Raw genomic sequence first — 24976 nt, forward strand, 5'->3', positions numbered from 1 at the left:
CATAACAGTTCAGATGCTCTCTTTCCAAACATTCTTAAAACAAACAACACACACAGACACGAAATTTATTAGTCTTATAGGCTAATTCAGGCACAGGAAGCCATTTTAAAAGGGACCGGGGGGTAAATTAAAATGGGCAGTTTTCAAGAATAGAGGAAGGGCAATTGCTTGGTTATTGTTGTAGATTTTCAATAGTGATGAGCAAAAATGTTTATTCTAGAGATCTAATATTAATAGCTATTGGAAAAAGTCAGCAGTAGTATGACTAAGGGTGATAATTTTGGTAAGAATAGAAAAGCGTGCGAGGAGAAGAGAAGAAATACTTATGGCATCATTGATTAAATAATATACATCTTCTTCTATCAAGCAAGAACCTTATCATTCCCGCCTTTATTATTCAATATTAATATAATATTCGATGGTGATAGTCGATAGAGAACTGAATAAATGCATAAAATAACGTCGCATTCTGTCTGGATTTATGAAAATGGGGCCTAGGAATTTGGAAAATACTTACCGGATGAGAAACAGATGGTTTGTCGGATTTGTCGATATAAATGTGCATTTAGTCCCCTGTCTAGAATTACACGCCACTCATTATCCTCATCTCATATCAAGAGCATGGATATTCTTCTAAAAAATCAAGTTAATGATGAATACATCAAGTCAAACTTTAACTCTGATCTCACAAAGATACTTATTGTTTATAATATAACTTTATCCATTGCTAATCATCTATGTTCAAAAAATTTATGGAGAAATACACGGGTAAACCTATCCCTTCCCGAGGAATCATTATTAAATTAATGGAAGATGTTGGTACTGATGTCATTTATAGAAATACATATAAAAATGTTTTGAGTCATCCACACCAAATGACGATCAAGTTATCAGTAAAAAGTATAAAATATTTACTAATTTCGAAATGGAACTCTGAATTTTGTACTATCTAACAGTAAGTATTCAATTTTTTTTAAATCTAACCCTAAAATATGATTCTATTTTAGCCAAAATTATCAAGAATTATGTTACTCAAATCATTCAATGGCAAAAAAAGTGCTTAAATGGTCACAACAACGGGAGTAGTAGCTTTGGATGGTTCGCAACTAGTTTTTCTGAGACTAGTTTCTTCACTTAAAGACTTGGGTATGCTAATTAGGTTTTCTAATATTACATAGTCAATAAATATTACTTTTTTTTATCACTTAAGGCTTAGCTATGGTTGATAGGCTCCCAGAAATGGTGTTTAGAAAACTCATTAAAGGCAAAAACAACTGCTTAAATGGTAACAACAACGGGGGTAGTTACATTGGGTGTATCATTATAATTAGCAATTGTGTATATCCTTCATGATAATAGTATGTTGTTATATAAGAATAAATAACGGGGAAAATATCTTTTTTGATGCTCTTAATAAGAAGTAATATCGCCGGACATTACAACATATTAAGCTTTTGCTCTAAATCTTTAAGATGGATTTATATCTAACATTTTTTTTATTAGTATATTTATTGTCTAATTTTAGGATTTTGACATTTACTTTATTTTTAATAATTAGTTAGATCTCATCGGTAGAGATATATCTATCCTGTGCACAATTGTATATAGCAACTTTCACATGAAGAAGAGGGGTGGTTATCTTTTTTATTAAACTCCACGTCTCGCTTGGGTTTTGCAACCTGCAGTTATCACATATTTAACTGGATTCCGGTGTCCGAACAACAAAATATTATTTGGATCAATGTATTATTTCAATATTCTGTATATATAATTTATTGTTATTAGTTATATGATTCCAATTGTTTAATTTTGTATATTTAACATAAATGTATGATGGTATATTTTTATTATGTAGATTATATTTAATTAAAGCCTTCTTTTTTAAACTTGGAACTTCAAATATATTTCGAGATACTCTACTTTGTCGTTTCATTAGCTATTATTCTAAGAATAAGGTTTATAATGAATTACAGTTTCATGGAGTGTGACGTTTTCAAATCTACTGTAACGGATAAAACGTCTAAGTCAATTATACGTAGTATATCTTCATTAAACATTTTGCTAATAAATACTTTCGTTATACCCTCAAAAATCATAATAAAGCAGGCAGATGATAATCACATCAGTTTTTTAAACAATGACACCATATGTATTTTTTCCCCTTCTCCTTGCACGCGTTTTTCTCTACAATATTATCAACTTTAAGTATGACGTTTTCTTACTCAGTATTTTATTTTCCTTAGCTGTCGACATTAATTGTAACTCCTGAGCGGTGAAATTTTCCTTTTTACTATACACAATAATATTCAAACCCTGATTGAATTTGTAGCATAGTTATCATTTTAAGACCTTGTTGGACACATAGAAGAATTCAGGATCGACATGGTGGTCATTCTTATATTTGTCATTGTTTATTTCCTTCTCACCTTCTTCCTTTGTTACAGCAAATTGTACCTGATCTAATGAAACTTCATGACAGGTAAGCTTCTCTCCTCCAAAACATTTTTTAAATTGTATGGGTTACTATGGTGATTTTCGGTCTCTTTTTATTCAACATGCCTTAAATATACACGTTTTTTATCACTAAATATTAGAGCTGTCAAAAAATATTGATATCATCATTCGTCATTATTTATGTACCAGCTACCTTTAAGGAAGACGCTAATTATGAATGAGTTATAAGTTAATTAATAATATCAACAATAAATTAAAGTTGACTCGGATTACTTTTATGATGGAAAATCAAAATGATATTTATTTACATAAACAATTTACTAGATAAGTTCACAAGTCGTAGGTCTAAAAAGGCTGTAGTTCTCAAATGGATAAATAATCATTACATCATATTCACTTTTTATTTTTTTTATTCCTGGTGACATCTGCCCCCCCGATGAAAATTTTATAAATCTTCTACTCTACTGACAACTATTAAATGTCCGAAAATAAAGACTCAATCTGATTAGATGTTAAAAAGGGAAGAGCCCATGAATTTTGGAATGACCGAGAAGAAGAATTAAATACAATGCAAGATCAACGAATAAGCTATATCTGTTGAAATAATGACTTTTGAAAGTTCCATAGGGCAATTTGGTAAACTATTCAGATTTCTCAGCTCGTTTGAAAACATGAAGGCGTATTTTTTAAGCATGTACGTAGTTGATACTTGATACATTTACTAAAAAAACTAAATGGATTATTTATAAATCTTCATTTTTAGGAACTAAATGAGGCAATATGCTAATAGTAAGGTCGAGCAAATCCCTCCATATAATATAGTCCCTGTTCATGTGTGCCGGATTATATTATCTCCGTGATGAAAGCTAAAAGGCTTAGGAATGAGGAATCTGGCTGGATAAAGATAGTTCTTTACCAATATGACTATTCACCTCTAGAAATTTTAATATGTCTCCAAGAATGATGCAAGGGAAAATTTTCATATCCCTTCATTACTAAAACATCTGTTCAGCAATATTATAAATAAAGTATAAATAATATGGAATAAATGTTAAAGTTAACGCATCGTACTAACTTTTATCATAGTGGATACGTTTTTCTTACACAGCTCTGTGCATGGTTACTTGGAATCAGTAAATTGCAAACTCGGCTCATATAGAATAGTATAAGAGATTGGACATACAGTAATGAGTAATGGGGCTCTATAAAAACTTTATAAGTAAGTCAGACCTTATAACATTCTGCACCTTTCGCAGTAGAATTGACCTTTTATTAGCTATCTTTTTTAAGTATAGTCGAATGAATTAATAAGATAAAAAAAAGGAGAACTAGTAAGTAGGGAACCTAATGTTATAATGTATTTATCAATTATTGGTCTGATCAATAATGAAACAATTTTATTATTATTTTGCTACATTTTAACATTTTCTTCAATAAAACTACCAATATTAATAAAATCTTATGGAAAATATTTTTTTACTATATGTAATAACTAACTCGTGTGACGATCCTAAATCTTTATTAGTGGTAATATGATGACAAGCAAATCAGTTATTTAGAACATTATCTCCGACTCAATAAGTTTTAAAATTGCAAAGTCATTGAAATATTCGTGTAGAATTTCACAGAAGTATTTTTTTATCACACAGTCAATTATTAGTTCCAAGGAACTACTTAAACTCATAATAGTAGAGTAGAATATGCTTTGCAGACAAATATACAGAGACAGGAGAGTTTAAAATAGCCTTCCCTGTGTTTTTCATCAAAGCAAATATTACAAGTAGGAGGAAATTAGGAGTAAGGCTAAGAGTATTCAGAGTGTAAATTTTATACCTCTGTGCCATCCCCCACTGATGAAAATTTCATAAATCTCCTGTGCTGACAAATATTAAAGGTCCAAAAAGAATTTTGAAATGACGGATAAGAATTCAGTACACTGCAGGATCAACGAATAACACTTAGATACTACAGAACGAATTCGATCATATACTAATGAAAATTGATATATGTGATAGAGACTACTGATTTATGCCGCATGTATAACACTAATATGCATAAAGGACACTGAATGACTCTTATCAATGAAATAGTTTTCTTAGAGAAGAAGATGAAGCAGAGTTGACTTAAGCAGGGATAGACTCAAGAATTTCAGTGTAGCAGGTATAGATAGAGGATGAAAACTCTCTTCTGAGATGAGAAGACGTGTTCCAACTTGCAACGATACACAAATGGTAAAATATGAATTTCTAGGAAGACGAAGGATGAGTCGATGCAGATCCATATATCTGAGTGCTCCGTTGCAAAGATGTATTCAAGTCATCAAAAATTAAATGTACTGACACACAGATCCAGCTACTCCGTTTTGCATCTTTGGCATCAATCCCAATTTGAATCAATACATTCCCAGCTAATAATTATGACATCACATCCAATTATTGTTAATCAATTTTTATCGAATATCAAATAATCAACAGACAATAATCAAATTCCTACGCTCAAAAATCATTAGGCCAGCGTATCATATGATACATTTTATTTTCAAAATACAATTTCTTTTCCTGCCTTTATCACAGCCTCCACACGAGGTCGGAACTTGGCCCAGGTTGCCATAATATAATCGGCATTCATGTTTACACTTGCTTCTTGATGTTGTCCTTGAGCTCCCTGACATTTCTTTGTGATGTCCTCCCAACCTTGCACTCTATGACACTCCATACACTGAAGTCGAAGGGATTGAGATCAGGACTGGAAGAAGGCCAGAAGGTCTTGTACCAGAAGTCATCAAAGTACACCTAGCAGAATTTCTATGTTTTCAAAGTCGTATGAATGGCGGCCCCTTTTGGGTCCACACATAGTTATTCTCAGAATAGTTAGCCTTCAGCCAAGGCAAGATTCTTTATCTCAGGACCATATAGCAGGCCTCACCTTGATTTTCTCAATGGCATGAAGAAAAAGTGATCCATTTTCATACCATCAGAGACCACGACTCCTAAGCACATTTTTTTGAGCTGGAGGTTTTGTCCTGAAGGTGCCCTGGACTTCCTCAGGTAATGCTATTATAAATCTGTCGTTTCTGCAATTCAAAACTACGTCGACTTTGAAGATCTTCTTGTCTGCAATGATCTTCACAGTCAACGGATGTCTCTTCAAGAAATTTTTGGATTTCTCAATCCTTAAGGCCTTCAGCCTGTTAGCAATGAGATGTTTTGGAGTCCTGACAAAGCTCTTAAGGCTAAGGTTATCATGAACTGGCCTCCTGATGGTGATCTCGTCCACGTTGAACTTGTCAGTCAAGCGGCGCATTGATGCTGTTGGATCTTTCTTGATCTTGGCTTCCAGGGACTTGAGAAAAGTTCCGTCTCGCTTCAAACCATTTCCTCCATTTCGATTCCTTTCTCATCCTCCTTCATCCTGATGTTGCGGACTGTCCTTATGGTAACGCCGTCAATGTATAACATTCTTTTTGGATCAACGTCTGCGTCTAGAAGATCCGATACACTTTGCCTTTTTGATTCCACTTTGACTTCATATTATTGTAAAAGAAAAAAAATTGTACATATAATTACTAATTATTATCCTTTATACTCGTATATAATAGTAATGAAAATCCTTGTACAAAGGAAAAACAGAAAATCACTATGGTTACCCTGACAATTGGAAGAATGTTTTGAAGGAGAGAAAGAATAATGTTCATGACGTTTAATTAGATAAGTTACAATCCGCTGCGAAATAGGGAAAAGGATTTAAAGAAGGACATCTACTAGAATTACTCCGAGGTTGATCCCCAATTATTCTATGAGTCCAACAAGGACTAACAATTATAACTCTGCAACAAATCCTAAGGATTAAACTCGGTCTTTTATATGCACACACGAATGTTCCATCAGGTTTTGAATATAATTGAATCTATTTAGGAAAGGATGTTGCCTACTAAGTAATTAAATAATAATGACAATAGCTAAGGAAGGGAAAATTCATTTTTCATATCTACCAATTCCAAAAAAAGGAGCCACCTAAAGAAATCAACGGACTTATATTACAGAGTATATTGTTATATTTAATTATTATAGTCTAAAAATAAAGTTATATATTGTCAAAAGTCAGTTACAACAATAACAATGTACTTAAATGAAAAAAAAGGAGCTATTTGGTGATGTAGCAACAAAATGTTAACAGGTTCATTATTCCTTTCCTTTTTTTAAAGACTTTTATGTCATTAGCTGAAATGGTACACCTTAGGTTACCATATTTTTATGACATCATCTCACCCTTGGTTTTACACCAATCAGGAAACTTTTCCCCCATCTCTAATTAATATGTTGAAAGATCTTTCTAAAAAAATCTTAAAATAGACATTTCATATTATGATTGAATACTGTAGTGCATTCCTATTTATTCAAAATTTTAAACAAAGCATACATCTTGTTAATTATCTTTTAAAATATATATACTTACATTTGCTGATTTTGCCTCATCTCAAAGACTTTTTCTTGTTTATATTTTTGTTCTTCTTGAAAAAATTTCTGGATCTCGTCGGTCAGTTGATGTGATTCCAACTTACACTGTCCTTTTATTCGTTCTTTTAATTGACATATATTTTTTTCAATAACTTTTTCTTCCTGGGAATTCTGAAAGAAATTTTGTGCAACTTCCCCAGGATGACCAGCTTTTCCAATAGAAGTCTCATCTATAACCCATTTTTCTGCTCTCTTACGTCGTTTTGCAAAGAGTTCACCTCCTTTTCCTTTACAATCTTCCAAATTCTTAACTACATTTAAAGCCATCTCTGGAGTAAGAGGATTCATAGGTGGTAAAATTCCCTCTTGAATATTTGTCCAATCATACAGTTTTCCATCCGGGTTCATGACTAATTTTAAATTCAAAACTTTATTTTCATGAGACAATTGAATATCTTGAACATTTAAACAGTCTTTATCTTCTTTTAGGTCATCTGAATAAATCCAATGTCCAGATTTTTTAGCTCTTTTCAAAAACATTTTTTGTCCAGTACTTTTTTTATTCACGTCATCATAAAGAGAAGAAGAAAGACGATGTGCCATCTCAAACTGTTCTGCAACTGACGGATGATGCTTTGGATTGTAAAATGAGGAGTCGGTGTACATTTCTCGTGGATTCCTTCGTTTAAGTGAACATATTTCTGTATTTAATTTATTATCTTCACTACGTAATTCATTTTTTGATTCCTTTAAATGTTCTATTGATTCAGCAATAGAGCTAACTAATTCCGCATTGTTAATTTCATGAGCATTCAAATCATTTAAGTCCTAATAAAATGTAACTTCATATAATATGACATAATCCTTTACTGATACATATAATAGGCGAAATAAAACGTTCTGAGCGTTTTTCACAAGATTTCTTTTTGGGCAATATCTTATTAATATATTGCATAAAAAAAGCTTACAGTATAATTAAATGTAAGCCTACTTATAAAAAAAAGTTCATCTAGAGTTTTGTGTTTGGTTAAAAAAAAGTGTGCGTGTTAAAGCGTTCCAAAATGGAAGTTAAAAAAAGAAACAAAAATCCGGTACATTCTTCAGTATCACTACGACCAAGGGGAAAAGGAAGAACATGCTGCCAAAAAAGATTTGCTGTCTATGGACCAAATACAGTATCGAATGCAACAGCAAAGCGGTGGCTCCAACAATTTCATTCTGGTAATATAGACGTCGAAGATGAGGCACGTTATGGTAAGACAATCATCGTAAATGTCGATAAATAATGCAACTCGTTGAGTTGGACCGGCATGTGAGCACTTATTCCACTCAAAATGGACAAAAGTTATCCAACAAAACCGTGTATATTTGATCTAAATCAGATAATCCTAACTATGTTAATTTTATTGTCAAAATAAAGTGAAAAAACGCTCAAAACTTTTTACTTCGCCTAATATTTCAAATAAAAACTATAAAAAAGTATTGTAATTAATTTTCGAAATAAACAAACAAACAAAATTTAAATTTTAACTTTTTTTAATGAAAAAGTTAACAAATAAACAGATATACGAATAAAATATCAATGAACCAAAAATGTACTTTTAACTTTTCGTTTAATTAGTATCTTTATTTGTGTGTTTTTTTTTAATTTTTTTTTTTTTTAAATAAAAAATCCCAAATAAACTCATATTGATAAGACAAGTCCGTACGAAATAATGAATCTTGTACGATTAATATATATAATTGGGAATACTACTTACGTCCGAGTAAAGTATTATAGGAGCTAATTCTGGAATTTTGGGTTCATCTAGGAGGTGCGCTTCATAGACTTTAGCTGAATTTAAATTCAAATTTACTTCAATATCACTAATTGCCGATTGAATTGTGGATTTCAGGCTTTCTTGGCAAATCTCTTTTCTATGATCGATAGTTATGGATGTTTTTTTTTCAGAATGATTGAATGGTTTAGGAGCTGAAAATGAATAATTTTTGGAAGCACCATTTATGTCAGTCCTGGACTTTTGACACCAAGGGTTTTGTTTTTCATATATGTTATCAAAATTGTTTGTTGGATTTTGTATGACCGAATCAAGCATATTCGAACCCTTCATATTTAAATTTTATGTTAGATTTACTTTATATATTTAAATATAATTACCTCTTTCCCAAGTTCTATAAATTCTCTCTTTGCAATTACTTCTTTTAAGCCCTCCGGAGTGACTTTTACAGCTCCTGGTAAATCTTTCCCTTTTACCTGTTATGAAAGAGTTATTATTATTCTATCTTTTTCTAAAAAGCAAATTTATAGAACACAAATTCTTGAACGGAAGATGAGGATGAATAGAAGGTAAATTTACTAACTAATATTGATGAATTTGGAATTATAACTGGTTCAAGATTAAAAAAATAACATATTTTTTTGTTGTTTGTACAAAAATATTTTTGGGAAGTTTGAATATATCTTAAATAAAAATGTTTCTTAGCATAGCATCATAAAATATATTTTTCTGTCGTAACTCATATCATATATTTATATGAATATCGTTGTTATTATTTACATTTGTAGTGACACAATTTATTTAGTGATGTGTCGCTCTATTTAAAATTATCAAACCTGTAATAACTCTCCTTAATATTCGATGAGTATTTGGAAATGAGTAATCTCCAATTTCTCAAATATATTCCTTCACTTTCACCCTTAACAAAAGATGACCTAGGATTTTCACAAATAGAATCGATAGAATCCTATTTTCCCTTAATGTGACTTCGAATTCGCACATGCTGTCCAACTTCAAGCTTTTGTAAATCTCGAATACCCATACAATTTCTATACCCAATCCACTTGCTCTTTTTTCTGCAATCTTAATCTGTAGTCTTTGATACTATGATTCATGTACAGAAATCCAAGTTCAGAGTTTTGTTTCAAATAACAACTCTGCATATGCAAGACCACCCCACATTTGTGTATTCCTCTACTCTAATATCGGAGAACTATATTTTTCTTTGTCGACTTTTCCATCCCTCATGTATTTTTTTAGATATTTCATTACTTTAACAGCTACTTCAGCATGTCCATTGCCTTGGGGATAGTGTGAACTAGATATTTCATACTGAATTTCAAAATGATTACATAATTCTCTATATTATACAGATTTGTATTAATGTCTTCCATCACTTCTCAAACGGTTTGGAATTCCAATAATCATCATGTGACCTTTTAAACTAAATAACTATATTTTTTTTGTATTTTATTCCTTGTGAAATTAGGTCACGGAGGGCCATCTGCCGTATTGTTTCAAATAAAATGGAAATATTTCCCTCCATATTCGAATTTATCTCCTAACATCGTTTCATATGGCCTCTTTGCAAATTCTTCAATAATAATTGTCACAGCAAGTTGACTTTTTCGAAATCATTGACATTTTTCAGAAGTCTGAATTTTTTGACAGATGCCATTCCTAAAAATTGATCAATAGTAAATGTTCTTCTTCTTGCCTTTGCTCTTAACATACCCAAATATACTTACTGAAGTCCTTCCAGCAATTTGGGTCGGATTTTTTTGGTACTGTAATTCTACAATTGCCCAATAATATTAATCTTCCTTTACCCTATTCCTCAAAAGTTAAACTGTCTCCTATTTTCTTGTAGTTTTCTATGTATGGTTTTGTGGATACTTCCTGACGTCCTGACTTTTTAGTAATGATTGATATGGTCTTCGTCTTCTTCTACTGCGTCAAACATTTCATCCAAGGCTTTGTCTGCTTTCAATATTTTATAACTGATGTCTTTGATTTACTTTGTCTCTCTCAATTTTTTCTACCATAAGTTTCTTAATATGAGCTCTGCTCTATGTATCTGCAATAAAATGAGTATTTTCCTTCTTCCATTCTACGTTAAAGGTGTATGGGGTTTGTTTTTCCATAAATCTCTGTATATGTGAGTTAATGATTGCCCCCATATTGGTTCTATTAATAAAAACAATAAACGGCTTATGATACGTCTTGATTTTAAATTATCTTCCTAAAATATAGATTTTTGCATTTACCGATGGCCAAAAGTATAGCAAGTAGGTCCAACTCATGAGTGGTGTATCTTAATTAAGTCTCGCTTATAAATCTTGACTTGCACATTACCAATTTTTACATCCTTTTTCTCCTGACATCAGTGCACATCGCAATCCATGTATTCTTGATGCATCAGTCATTACTGTTACTTATTTCTTTGGATCATAGTGAATGAGGATTGGTGATGTACACAACATATTTTCTTACTTCTTCAAGCACCTTTGAGTGATCAGGTAACCTTTGAAATACATTTTTGGAACTTAATGATCCCCTAATTGACTCATGGGAAGTACAACATCCTTCAAAAACTGAGTTAATTGATTTACCAAAAAAAAAAAAACTTGTAAGCCGGAAATATTATTCGGTTCACGGATTTCAATTATTGCTTCAATTTTAAACTGATCCGTTTAACACCGTGTTTTTCCTATTATAAGACCCGCAAATTTGACTTCTTCTCCAATTATTATCTTATTTGGATTCAAACTCACCCAATTTTCTTCACATCTCTTTATAACTTTGTCTAAGAGGTCCTTGACTTCTTCCCATGTCTCTACATTTCCCAAAATATCTTAAACTATTTTAAGAACGCTTTTTATCTCATTTGTTGCAGGTTCACCTCGGCTGCTATATTCATCTCTTGAAGTGTTAAACCCATTAGAGCTCTTGTGAAATGTTTTCTTTCCCAATAAATTAAGAATATGGTTAAAACTTTGCTTTCTTTATCCAAAGGAACTTGCCAGTAGCCTTTTGATTCATCCCAAAAAAAATGGCATTAGGGGCAATGGCATTTGTTACTTGGTTTGGTGTAGGAAAAGGGTGAATTTGACTTATTTAGAAATTTATTGAATCCTCTATAATAATAAACTTACCAAAAATCTTTTTAGGAACAATATGTATCGAACTTGTACATTTTGTAGGCTCCTCGACTGATTCATTCAACGACCCCTTGTATCCCGACTTATTTTAGCACAGCTAAAGCCGCTTCTCTACATGCATGTGAAATTGGACGTGACATAAGTGTTCTTGTTGTTTTATTTCCACATTCTTTTTGAAATATATAAGCTTTTTTTTTTTTGCTTTTCATTGGTTTCAAGTCATTTTCCATACTAAATACAAATTGATACTTCTTTTGAACTTTTCGATATAATTTTCTAAATCGTATGTATTAACTGATTGAATTAACAAACCCCTATTACAAATTGGTTTAGAGCTATTGGGAATATCTCCTGGTATCACTCATAAGTCTTAAAATAAGTCCCATGAAAGCAACATTTCGTCGATATTAGGGTACATACATCCTATAATACTTACCTTCATTCCTTTGAAAATCAGTTATTATACTCATATCTCCTTGACATTTAAGGTTCTGATGTCTGGCAACTATTATTTTCATCATTTGGCTTCGATCTATATTTAACTTTGCTATTTTTACAATGCTTGATGGAACTAATGTCTCTGTTGCTCCAGTATCTGGTAATGCATTGACATCAACTTCCTAAGTGTTTTGTGTTGGATAAATTTTTACTCCAATAACTGAAGTCGGATTCCTGAATCGAATTCCTTTGCCTAACTCCAAAGGTTTGCACTTTGACAAGCTCAGTTCTTTTAGTTTTGATAATTGTTCAATATTAACGCGTTGAAAGGAATTGTTTAATATCATCACTTTCCTATGATACTTCTACATGATATCCTGAAGTCCACTTCTTCAGATATTAATAAATGAAAAATGACCTCAGGTGTCAAAAGCTGTCAAAGTAAAATTGTATTTAAATTTCAAATTGTTGTATATTTTAGTTTTATGATTAAAACTTATCATTGTCGTAGTACCTAGTTAATAATTATTAATAATATATTCCACACCTAGAGCATTTTATCTGAAACTGAAAGTAAATTGATCCTCTCATAGTTTCAAACGTTGAATATATTCATTGTTCTTTATCCATAGATAGATTCCCTCCAAAGGAAAGAGTCGACTTTACTCAAGTATGAAGCTTAGTTATGTTTGGGTTTTTTCTTCGGCTAAATTTTCATCCTGTTACACTCCCGTAAATATTGGAATTCGAGCACTTTTGTTGAGGATAAAGTATTTTGGGTCTCGTCTTTTGTCCAAATTCATAAAGAAATTTTCGTCTTTAGTTAATGAAGATCAATTTAAGCAAATGAAAAACCCTTTTATATTTATAATTTGTCCCTCCATTTAATCAATATTCTTGCAGGTTATTTTTAATATATTTAAATTTTCTATTTGTAGCTTATGCATAATATGCATGTTCGGATAACACCTAATATTTTACTGAATTACAATATCACCTAAAGTCTTTTATTTCATTCAATTAGAATTGTAGTGAATTCAGCATACATATTTTATCACTTACTGATAAATGTAACTTTTAACGTTTTAATAATCTTATTATTTTGAGTTAATAGGTAAGAAAAATTTATGATATGAAAACAAAGAGATCTCAGATACACTAATAACAACACAAAATATAATTTTGAAAAAATTAGATATATTTTAATATATATATATTATTTATGAATTTAAGGTAAAAATTAGAACTTTACAGTTTTTAAATTTCAGAGGAGATACTATAGATAGCCCTACCGGGTACAGAACCCAGGGGAGAGTGTATAAAAATATCTCACTAGTACCAGCTCAGTCTAGATGCCAACCTTAAGCGTGCAAAGTTGACTAGGGTGACAAACCCATAGCCATGGGGAAGTTATTCATTCATGACTTATGGTCTTTATTGTTCTGCCGTGGACAGGCAATTCCAGCATCACCTCAACCTAACGCACAACAAATTTATTGGGTACACAACAGTGCAACTCTTCAAGGACATACATAAATAAATAAACAAAATAGATATATAAGAAGAGATGGCAACTTTGAGGTAGACACAACAAAAAAGGTGGAGAGGTCTTGGACCTAACATAATTACATAAATTTGGCTTCAAAAGTTAAATGCTAGGAGGCCCCGCAAACGTTACTAGGCAGGCAAATTATAAAAAAAGGGTGAGGGAAAAACGGCAAAGAAACCCAAAAAACAAAAAGTTTCAATTACTGAAACAAAAAACAAAAGAAATAATTGATTTTCCTAAATAAACAATTAATTCTTATTATTATTATTATATATATATATATATACGACTGTCCAAATAATATCCAAAAAAACACTTACTGAGTGAAGAAGGACGAAAATTTTAAGAAACTGCAAAAAACACAACCAACAAAGAAATTTGCTTGTGAAAAGGGGTATGAATACACGAAAAAGAATAATACGGTTTATAAGTATCACATCTCCATAAAGCTCTGAAGGAGCATCCATATGGAAAAATATGCAAAAGTAAGCAAATAAGTGTCTGTTAAACATCACCAAATACAACATTAGAGAGGACATGCAGACGACGAAAAAAGTAGAATAAAGTATTCCTCCACAAAACCAGTTCAAAGAGGGAAGTATGTCAAACTTTGATATGTAGTGATGATTCTTTGAGTACAACTTTAAGAGTTCATTCCACGTGAGCAGAACAAAAATCATCTTTAATCATGAGGCATACCATGTGATGTCATTTAAGCCATTAAAAGCTATAATATAGAGCATTTAATATCCATTACCTAGCTAATTGGATAGAATAATTAAAATTCGGGGATGGAGTATGAGTTCGTGGATTTTATTGAGTCACCTTTTTATTAGATGATGGAGGGGACTACCCACGTTCAATATGTTTGAAGTATTCTCAGTCAGGGTCTTGAGTCAGCCGCTAATTGTACCAGGATGATACAAACCACCCGGAGTATAATATACAATGTCTTAAAAATATATATGTCAAAAAATATTTCAAAGTTTGAGAAAAAATTTCACGGAGGTCACTAATCTGCTTGAGAAAAATAAGGTGAGCTCAGCATGCATCCAATGAAATGCCAATATTAATTAAATGTTCGAAAGTTGTATTTAAAAAACAACAACGTATTCATATAAGTATGCTTACTGGATAGAAAGGAAAACCGAAAGTAAGCTTTAAAAATGCCTAAATACCATGATTATCAATTATCATAATAGCTCGATCATTCAAGGTCATCCGCTTGAGTAAGGATATGTAAGAATATTCGCAACTTTCTACATTCGACATAAAAAAAAAAAAAAGCTGCGTTAATGTTGACACAAGAGGTTAATAAAACATACTATGGGGAGCAAATCCTTTATTAACATGCGTAAAACTCCATACTGTTCATATTCTCTTACACTGACTATTCAGGGGGCCTATCCAAATGGATTGATTGGTTTTGTTTTTAGAGGCCGCTTCCCTGTTGCAAGTGGGAGGCTGATAAGGACTGAAATGCCCCGACTTTAAAAGGAGATCTACTTAGTAAATTGAAAATTATCTAAAAAGGCTAAAAATGGCTCAATACGCTCGCGGAAAAAAGGTTTGAGTGGTATAGAGTGAGTTATGAGTGAAGAGACACATTCATGATGAGTAGATAATTTTAATACTAAAAATATACATATTTAATAATTATTTTATTTGAATTTGAGCGAAGATCGATATTATGCTATGATATTTATATAATTATTACGGGCTTTGACGTCATTATGAGGACATTTAATTCGTAAACAATATTAAGATAATTTTGTCGACTTGCCAGTTTACCCCCCTAAAGAATGGAGTCACTCAAAAAATACCAAATCGAACTCAAGTCCTTGGAGATCCTTATCTTTTGAATAGCTATTTTTTTAAATAAAAGATGGAATATTTTTCTATAATATGAGCTAAGTTGTTCCTTATCACTATGAATGATGAATAAGTTGTAATGGTCTCAAGTAGAGTGTCGTTTTTCATCATTTTTCAGCCTAAAAATGGAAATATATCGAGTTCAGAAGAGGATGCAGAATCAATAAAACACTTTTATAATCATAAAAGACCTCTTTACATGTGTTTTATTCATCTTATATCAATTTGAGGATTGTCTTGATGATGGAAAATGTCTCTGAACGATAATAGTCTCGAATTACAATCTCAAATATTTCTGAAACCTGACGACCCAGAGAAAAACTGAGATCAGTTTTGGATTTTGCAGTCAATGATAAATTATATTCTAAGTTTAATTTCATTGGGGGTAATTTTGACCCTCTAATTGTTCCCCTGTGTTATCTGTCCAAATTTCAGCATACTTTATACTGGTTATTGATCCTCAATTCGTCTGGAAGCTAGGGTTATAATTATTTAAGTTGAATTAATTTGATTTTTCTCCGTTATTACAAAGGCTTTGATATAATTGAACAATGTCTCCTTCAAAGAAGAGGCAATTGTCTGAATGTGCTATTTGAAAGACTGGAATTGCTAAAACATTTATTTGTCGGCATTTTAACTTATTTCTAGAGTCAAGCTAGGATCTCAGAAATGGACACATTCTGTATGTCTATGTAACATCCGGAAACTATAATACGATAAAATATTCTCTAAAGTTGAAGGAAATATGCAAATCAAGATATGAAATATCAAAAGATTTTTTTTTTTACTTTGCTGTTAAACGGATTGTCTTATGGATATATATATAAATTCAAGAAATTTTCGGATAAAAATGTTACAGCAAGATTCTTAGACGAATGTAATAAACCGTTCCTTTTGTTGCCTTAAGTTTTTGAGCCTATAGATCCTTCTCCGTATACCTCAAACTTAAATGACCCTTAGACCTCTCTTATTCAAAGTGCCTCCAAAACAACTCCAAATATCTCCGAGTAAAATGAACCCCAAGCTTCTCTTTCCCAAAATGCCCATAAAATATTTAATTAAAAATTTGTATCCCTTTCTTCAATCCAAAAGAAAAACACAGACTTAGAAATTTTAGTATAAAAATATATGGCAAAGTCCGAACGACTGGAACTTGAGTTGCCTACGAAGTGCCAAGCAATTGACTACTGTACAAAGGAAATGAAGAAAGTGAAAGACAAAATAAAAGAATTGACATCCCAAATGAAAGAGTTAACTAAGAAAAAAATTAATTTGAAGAAGAAAACAGAAACTTGTAAAATTAAAATGAAGAATTTGAGCGAAAAAGCACTAAGTAAAGAACTTCAATTTACCAAATACAGCTTCAAAACATACAAAATAAACAAATTAATATCGTATAGTCAATTCAAGTCTAAAAATAAGTTACTCCACGCAGTTCCAAGAGCTACATTCAACTATACAAAATTAATACTTAGGAAAAGATGATGATTATGATTGATAAAATAAAATCACAAAATTTATATTGACAGGATAAACTTAACTCAGAGGTAGCAACAAGTGACTTATCGAAAAGAAATTCTAATATTGTCCGACATATTCAGACTTACCCAACAGCAATTAGAAGGTTGGTGTATCAGTGCATCATAAACAAAGTTCCAACCATGAACGTTCCAACTTTTTTTAAATGGTTTATGCCATATGTTGATAACATCAATAAATCAAAACGGAGCCGAAGGGAAAAGTATTTGGCAAAGATTGTATGGCTGCCAATTTAATATATAACATCAACAAATTGAGATACAAAGATGGAAAGGGTGACTCCACTGGATTTATAATTTTCTTGAATAGAAATAAACTACAAAAAACAATTTGACTAAGATATAGAGGAAAATTTTAATATTCCTACTTGTTTAATCCAACTTCATGTTGAAGCTGTGGGGGAGGGGGGTTAAACTTCTGACGGAGAAATGTATGAAGGAATTTTACAACTCATATGATAATCAATTGAACTATCGTGATGCGATTCAAATAGTTAAAGAAGTTGTCAAACGATTAAAAAAATGTTTATTAGATCCTACATCGATTTCTAAGTCAAATAAGAATTTCTACGGAGAATTATTAGTTATGGAGAGCACCTTTGGTAAACTTCAAAGAATTAAAATTAATTCTTCCTTCAATGATATGATGAAAGCTTGCATTTCTTCCACAAAAGTTTTTTTTAAAGAGTCAATAATAAAAGTATTATGAATTAGACATTGATAACTTATCTGAAAGATTGAAGGAAGAAATTACGTCGGCAAGGTGCCACAACAGGGATGCTGAAGAACTTATTGGTATGTTTTCAGCAATAAAAAATAAATTTTTAAGTGCTTCTATGGACTATATATCATGTCGATTAAGAGCTTCAAAGAAAGGTACTATACATTATTTAGAAAAGATGAGTAATCTACTTAGAGAAAACCTCATAACAAAAAGTTTAAAATTTACAAGACAATATAGAAGAAAAACAAAAATAATAAACCATAAAGATGTTGGTAAGGAACTAGTGAAGAGAAAGATTTTGAAGGAAACATCGAAAGAACATAGTGTAAGGGAAAAAATTGAACAAAAATTAAAAATGGATGATTTAAAAATAGCATTTAATTAAGTTAAAAATATCTAAGAATGGGCTAAAAATGAGGCTGTAGATATTTTAAAAGGAAAAGTTATAGGAAAAAATGCATGGCATTTCTGCCTTGTTGATTCACAACTTGAAACGTTTAATGGCAAAGTGGAAGATTTTAATTTAGATATAATTTGCTAAAATATTTCATATTGGTATCAAAACGAAAATAAGAACACCGCAGAAGAAAGTGAAATGTCAGTGGTTGCTTTAGGAGCTGTTGTTTTGGTTGGAGATTTAAATTTTTTTGATTGACTTAATCTTACAATATTTTTATTATTATAATTTGTAGAATGTATATAAATATTTAATAGTAATAAAATAAATTAGTATCTACTTCTTTGTAAATAGAGATTATTACTGAATTAATTATTTTTAAACTACATAAATAATATATTAATATAAATTTCTAAATTTTTTGCGTGTTTTCACAAGTTTTTAGTTTATTTATTATTAATACTAATAAGTATGCATCATGTTTATTATAGTTTGTGACGTCATTTCCAAATTTGCAGGGCCAGCTAGTGTCCAAATAGATGAAACATACACTAGTTACTCATAAATAAAGGGAGAAGATTATGAGAAAAAGTTTTAATTTAATGAATAATTCCAATTACTCGGGATATACCCAACCACTTAAGGTAATTTTGGTATCATTGCATTATTACTAAAATTACATCATTGATATTTTATAAAAAATACGGTTTTGATTTTTTGTTAACATACCTATAAAGTATGTATCTGTCTCCGTTTTTAAAATAAATACCTATGTGTTATTATCAGCGGACATACAACTATAATATTAAATTATAGTAAATATAAATATCTTAGTTATTATTTAAATATGTAGTGACACAATAATTATGGTGAAGTGTCGCTTTATCTACAATGGTCAAACTTATAATACATTTGGAAAGGGAAATTTAAACGGCGTTAATTAATTCATTGGATATGTAATGTAATAATATGAAAATGTCAATGGTGACGGAACGTTTGAATTAAAGGTATGCTAAAATAAAAAAAATAACATTTAATGTATTTTAATTAATTTAATGTATAACATAATGTATTTTTATTCCAATAAATCTCCTATGGCACTGTATTTAGGTCGAGTTGGTGCAGATACGCCCTAGGATTATATAATTATAGATATATTCGATAACATAATTTTATGGTATTTATTTAAGATTCTTCATTATTTGTTGGAAAAAGATTTCTGTTCTTCAATATTGTAATGGCGTGTTCGGCATATTCCGAACTCTATTTGCCACCCTAGGGAGTAGTTTAATAAGTTAAGGTTTGGGCTTTGTAGAGGCCAAAATTATTTCGACAAAAATGTTTGATATTTTCTATTCAACAATCTATGCCGTATCAATAGGAATGCCGTAAAGATGAAAACCCAACTAGACTTTCCAAACTACAAAATGACTTTCTAAGTTTAAAGACAGGCATTTTCTTCAAATAGTCAGATGCTATTAATCGTAGTCCTTTCTCATTTGAGATCGGTGGTAGTTTGTGTCTAGTCGATGCTACAGAACTTAATATCAAAAATGATGTAAAACTTTTATTGGAAATGTGACGGGCATCCTTAAAGTTATCTCAAAAACATTTGATACGATTATTTTTCTATTTATGATGGGATCAATATCGAATGTCTTTTTATTTGATAGAAATAGAATAAACACAGAGTTTGGATTTGAGACAGGAATGGATTCTCAAAATATATTAAGGGCTTACGCCTGCATTGTTTCCTTAATTAAACAGTGTGGCAGGATATACTGACTTCTGTAGGGCAAAGTAAGTCCTGGTCATTCGCGTATTTGCTATAAGAGGCTTGTTCTGTCGTGTCTGGATCAACTTTGATCGTCTATCCTAAGTGAGAACGATCATAAAAGCTTTTCCCCTTTTCCAAGTACTTCTATATATTATAAATTGTAAAGCAACGTATCACCAGCTGCTTGATAATGTCAGATTGCTCTTGACGGCACTGACCAAAGTAGCAACTTCTAATATTTCATCTAATATTTATTTGAATATTGAAAGTGCAATTACTCTGTGATTATTGAACTGATCGGGGTGAAGGTTTTCAAAAGTAATAGTCAAAAATATCATTAATGTTATTAACGACCCTAACTCCTTCGTATCTTCTTAGATAAGAGAAATATGACCACCATATTTCCTTGAAGTAGTCTACTCTCTCCCTTTCTCTACCAATGTATCTTCTTGATCTTGATATCTTTGTTTACAGAACCAAGTCTTCCCATGGAATATGATTAGTGGAGTACTCAATATTTCCATTACTGACTAGATATTAATAATCTTTCCACGGAAATTGGATCTTAAATACGCTATTATGTGATGTGTAGTATCTTCCCATAAATGAATTTGATGAAACTGACCCAGTAATAATTTCTGTGTCTCATGAGCTTGTCTTCAGTACTAATAAGTATATATATTACGAATGAGAAAAATAATGAACCAGAAAATATAACAAAAACTAAATAATAAATTATTTTTGGTAGAGTGCAGCTCATGTTTTCCAGAAAATACTAAACAGTTTGAGGTATATTTCAACTTTAATCCCTCAAAAAAGAAGTTAAGAGTTATCATTAATCTTAAAAGCTATAATTCAACCAAGGATAAGTTTCCCTTTATGCTCCACAATTCAATTTCCGTCTTCGGGACCTCAAATGAATATTTTCTAGAAAGTAAGATCTATTAAATGACATGATGTGATTTAATAACATAAATAATTAATGTGATTAACAAATAACATCATAAAATTCTAATTATATCGCCAAATAATATCTAAACACTGCCTTCAGGGGGACAAAAAATGTTTCTGTTAACCAAGACATTTTTCCGTTATTGATCACGTGGGTCCTCGTTTCTTTACTAGGTTTAAAGCATTAATGAATAATATATCTGCCAAGGAGTGCAAGATGTTACGTTAAGAGGACCAAATCTTATGTTTTTATTTATCCCGCTGAAAAACTATAATAATTTGTACAGTTTAACATAATGTGAGATGCCTATATTATAAATGTAAAGAATTGGAATTACAAGTCTTCTTTTATCTGAGACTTAAGCCTTCCCTAGTAGAACTGGATAGAAAGGAGATTTTCCATCTTAATGTGCAGCTCTACTCTACCCAAATTCAAAAAGTGGTAACCAAGTATTGCGTTGACGAGGTCATCCACTACGACCTAGACATTCCAGAATTGAACAATGAGCTAATTTTTTTTAAATTCCTCTTATGTCTCTTACACAAAGATCCGCAGAGCATTTCAACAGATTCAACAGGTGCCTAGATTGCCCTCTTTTGAAGCAGTTTGGCCATGAAAAATTTAATTTTGTCTGAAGTTGAAATAAAATTGTATTTAATAGTTTTGCTTAAAGCCATTCAAAAGCAGGACAACGTTGTCACTTTAGCAAAGCTAAGCTTAACAAATAGCAGAATAGTTTTACGCTCAATAAGATATATAATATATATATATAATCCATTCATGAATTACTCATTGACACGTAATACCGGATGATTAATTTATATTTCTTAGCATGACAGTCATTTGGAGGAGATTTGAGGAAAGTGACTAACATTTATTCTCGTGACACTAAAGATAATGTTTATTTAGCAAGGATTACTTTCTAGTTCCTAAATAAAGACAACAATAACAGACAAACATCTCCTCATAAGATTTATAAAAATCTAAATACTATGTTTATCAGAACCCTCTGATTCCTTGTGCAAATATCAATGTTTTAATCATTTTTCGTAAATTTTAAAGCATTTTTGAGTTATATACTCTTGACTTATTCTTTGTATCAATTTGAATATTCTTTTTTTCTTCATACTACGTGAATATTTAATATATATATGATAATATCCAGATGGACCTTTTAAGTTTATTTTTGAATATAGAAATCCATTTCAAAGTTTTGACTTGGCCTATATATTTTTCATTTAGCAAGAATTTCTATCATTTATTTTAAAATCCATGATTGGCTAGTTTCAAATTAAACGATTTAAGTTTATTCAGTCACTTTTTTCAATATTATAATATTAGCACACACAAATGACACAAATTGAATGAAATTCAATAGTAAGGAGTTAAATAATAATGAAAACAGCTAAGGAAATGGAAATACATTATTCAGTTTATCAATTTAAAAAAAAAAAACCATGTAAAAAATACACACGATTTACATCACTATAGGAAATAAACTTGTCTGTCCGCTCTTTCCCTCGAGATATTTAGCTAACAGTATCACTTGAAACTATTCATTATAATCAAGGAAGACTATATACATTGTATGTTTTTATTTATATCCAAAAATATAAGGGCGGGCCTTCTCTCATAGCCTTGAACAATGACGTAATTCTATATCTGCTGTATTTATAAATTATTAATAAAAGTCTACTTTTATCTTATTCATTTTAAATCGTATTTGGTGAGTACTGACAATGTTAAAATTATTTATATTTAAACAAAATATAACTTCCCTTTTCATATTTATTATTAATTCTTTATTTTAAATATTTATTGATATTGTAATTTCATGGACTGGCAAATACAAATCAATCAAAACATTGGATTATAATTGCAAATTACTTATATATTGCAGAGTAATTGTTTCAGATAAAATCATTCAATGTAAAAATTGTAATTACATAGACAAAAGTTTTAATAGATATACAAAAAAGCTATCATTCACTCAATTATTCACTCGATATGAAGCAAAAAAGACCTATAGGCACTTACGACATCTTCAAGAAATATGGCAACCCAAGGTCTCTTATATTACTCCTAAGGACACCCATGGTTATGATTAATGCTAAAAACTGTGTTTGTAGATTTTTGATTACCATTACCTCTAACTTTAGTTACCCTGACATAATAAACTGTACTGTTTGGGTAAACAATGAAGTTCTTGATTAGACTAGGACATTAATCCGCTTCAGCTAATTTGAACATTTTAACTTTTTTTCCCACCTTTACACTGATTGTTTATTTGACACGAGAGAATAAATATGTTCTCTAAAATCTAATCTAACATTTCAAAAAAATAAAACAAATTGCTACCTGTACAAGTTAAATTTTAGTGTTTAAAATTGTCCATATTTTATATAATTGACCCAGCGTTTATAAAACATGTTGTTCTTATTTAATTTAATTATTTATTGTTATTTCAAAAATACATTAATTTACACAAAAAATTGTTATCAAGAGTTATATGGAAATACTTTAGCTTTGAATAATAAATTAGTGTTACATTTTTATACCTTAAAAAGTTTAATTTTTTTACATATAATATTGAAACACCTCATACTATTGATTTATCAGGTTCTCCAAATTGACGAGTATTAAAGGAAAAATTTGCTTATACCAGTTATAATGTTTTAACATTGAAGTTTTTATATTTCAATTTCTAAATTGTGAATAGAATAAAATTAAATCATGTAAATTTTTATTTTTCAGTTACTTCTTTCCCATAATGGGTTGCTCTAATGGTAGTCCAATACTCAGAGACGAAGATCTAAATTACATATCTCATCATACAGCCTTAGATAGAGCTCAAGTAGATGAATACCATTCTAATTTTTTAGCCAAGCATCCTGAGGGGCAAATATCACGGAAATACTTTAAATGTATGATTCTTGGATGTTATCCTGATACAAAACATGTTGATAAGTTGGAAAAACATATATTCCGTATGTATGACACCAATGGGGACGGATTGATTGACTTTCACGAATTCATGATCATTCTCTATGTCTTAAGTTCCGGAACACCTGAGGAGAATCTTAATCAGATTTTTAAAATTTTTGATATTAATCGTGATGGAAGTATTTCTTTGAGAGAAATGAAGAGAGTCATTAAGGATCTATATACGCTTTTTTTGACGAAAGAACATAGTAAAGTGGATGCTCAGAAAGGTCTTGCAAAAAATATTTTTGAAGAAATGGATACAGATTTAGATGGAAGAGTTTCTCAAGAAGAATTTATAACTGCAGTTCTTGCGCAAGAAAAATTTAGTACATATTTAACTTTAAAAATAATCGATATTTTTGTAACAGAATGATCCGAAAAGATTTTTTATCTTTAAATAAATTTTATCATTTTATCATTAAATACCATTTTATTTTATACTATATGTTCTTAATTTTAACATAAGATTGATAAATCATATATAATTAAAAATAATTTACTTAAATTACATTCTATACAAAACAATGGACAACCTTCAGGAATAGCGAATTGGGTTGTAGGATGCTCATTGTGCCCATATAGAAAAATATCACCATTTTATAACTTAAAATGACTGTAACCAACAATGAATGGCATATTATATATATATATAAATGTTTTTCATTTCATCAAAAGTTTACAACAGCAATGATCATAGATTTTGTTAAAATTTTGTTTATGATGTTATTTGACAAAAGTTATAATCAAAAACGCAATTACATATATATAGCATATATTTGATTTATGAAGAATTTAATATTTATATCATTTTTTCATTATAATATTTTGTTAGCTAGACCATTGAAAAGTCCTATACACGATTTGAAAGCCATTGATATACATTTTTTTTTTTTT

The 24976-nt window shown here is 30.5% G+C and overlaps 2 protein-coding genes and 1 long non-coding RNA gene across 21 annotated transcripts in view; 2 read left to right on the plus strand and 1 right to left on the minus strand.

The window, feature by feature from the left end:
* The window catches only part of LOC139906797 (uncharacterized), an 87934-nt gene that overhangs the window by 34957 nt on the left and 28001 nt on the right, over positions 1–24976 (plus strand). Inside the window, exon 3 of the long non-coding RNA XR_011782741.1 lies at positions 1084–1146. This is a non-coding gene — a long non-coding RNA (uncharacterized lncRNA). The remainder of the gene's footprint in view (positions 1–1083; positions 1147–24976) is intronic.
* LOC121126809 (uncharacterized) overlaps positions 1–24976 on the minus strand; it is a 40922-nt gene that overhangs the window by 13623 nt on the left and 2323 nt on the right. For 5 of the 15 annotated variants that reach the window (XM_040722152.2, XM_071892173.1, XM_071892182.1 and 2 more), the window contains 3 exons: positions 9070–9165; positions 8672–9016; positions 6910–7739 (listed from right to left, as the gene is read on the minus strand). In XM_040722152.2, coding sequence (XP_040578086.1) covers positions 6910–7739; positions 8672–9016; positions 9070–9165 — 1271 coding nt within the window. Of the gene's footprint in view, positions 1–6909; positions 7740–8671; positions 9017–9069; positions 9166–9525; positions 13278–14157; positions 15829–24976 lie in introns of those variants that run through there. The other 10 variants (XM_040722150.2, XM_040722154.2, XM_071892181.1 and 7 more) reach the window with 9 other exon arrangements.
* Positions 1144–24505, plus strand: LOC121126810 (neurocalcin-delta A). Of its 5 annotated transcripts, none has more exons than XM_040722157.2 (2): positions 1144–2479; positions 23852–24505. In XM_040722157.2, the coding sequence occupies exons 1-2, from the start codon at positions 2463–2465 to the stop codon at positions 24453–24455; spliced, it is 621 nt and encodes a 206-aa protein (XP_040578091.1). In that variant the 5' UTR covers positions 1144–2462; the 3' UTR covers positions 24456–24505. The 5 variants fall into 5 exon arrangements, with proteins under 5 accessions (XP_040578091.1, XP_071748285.1, XP_040578093.1 ...); XM_071892184.1 differs by lacking the exon at positions 1144–2479 and adding an exon at positions 19351–19375; XM_040722159.2 differs by lacking the exon at positions 1144–2479 and adding an exon at positions 22667–22823.

The sequence above is a fragment of the Lepeophtheirus salmonis genome, chromosome 12 (assembly GCF_016086655.4).
Source record: "Lepeophtheirus salmonis chromosome 12, UVic_Lsal_1.4, whole genome shotgun sequence".
Classification (NCBI taxonomy): Eukaryota; Metazoa; Arthropoda; class Copepoda; order Siphonostomatoida; family Caligidae; genus Lepeophtheirus; species Lepeophtheirus salmonis.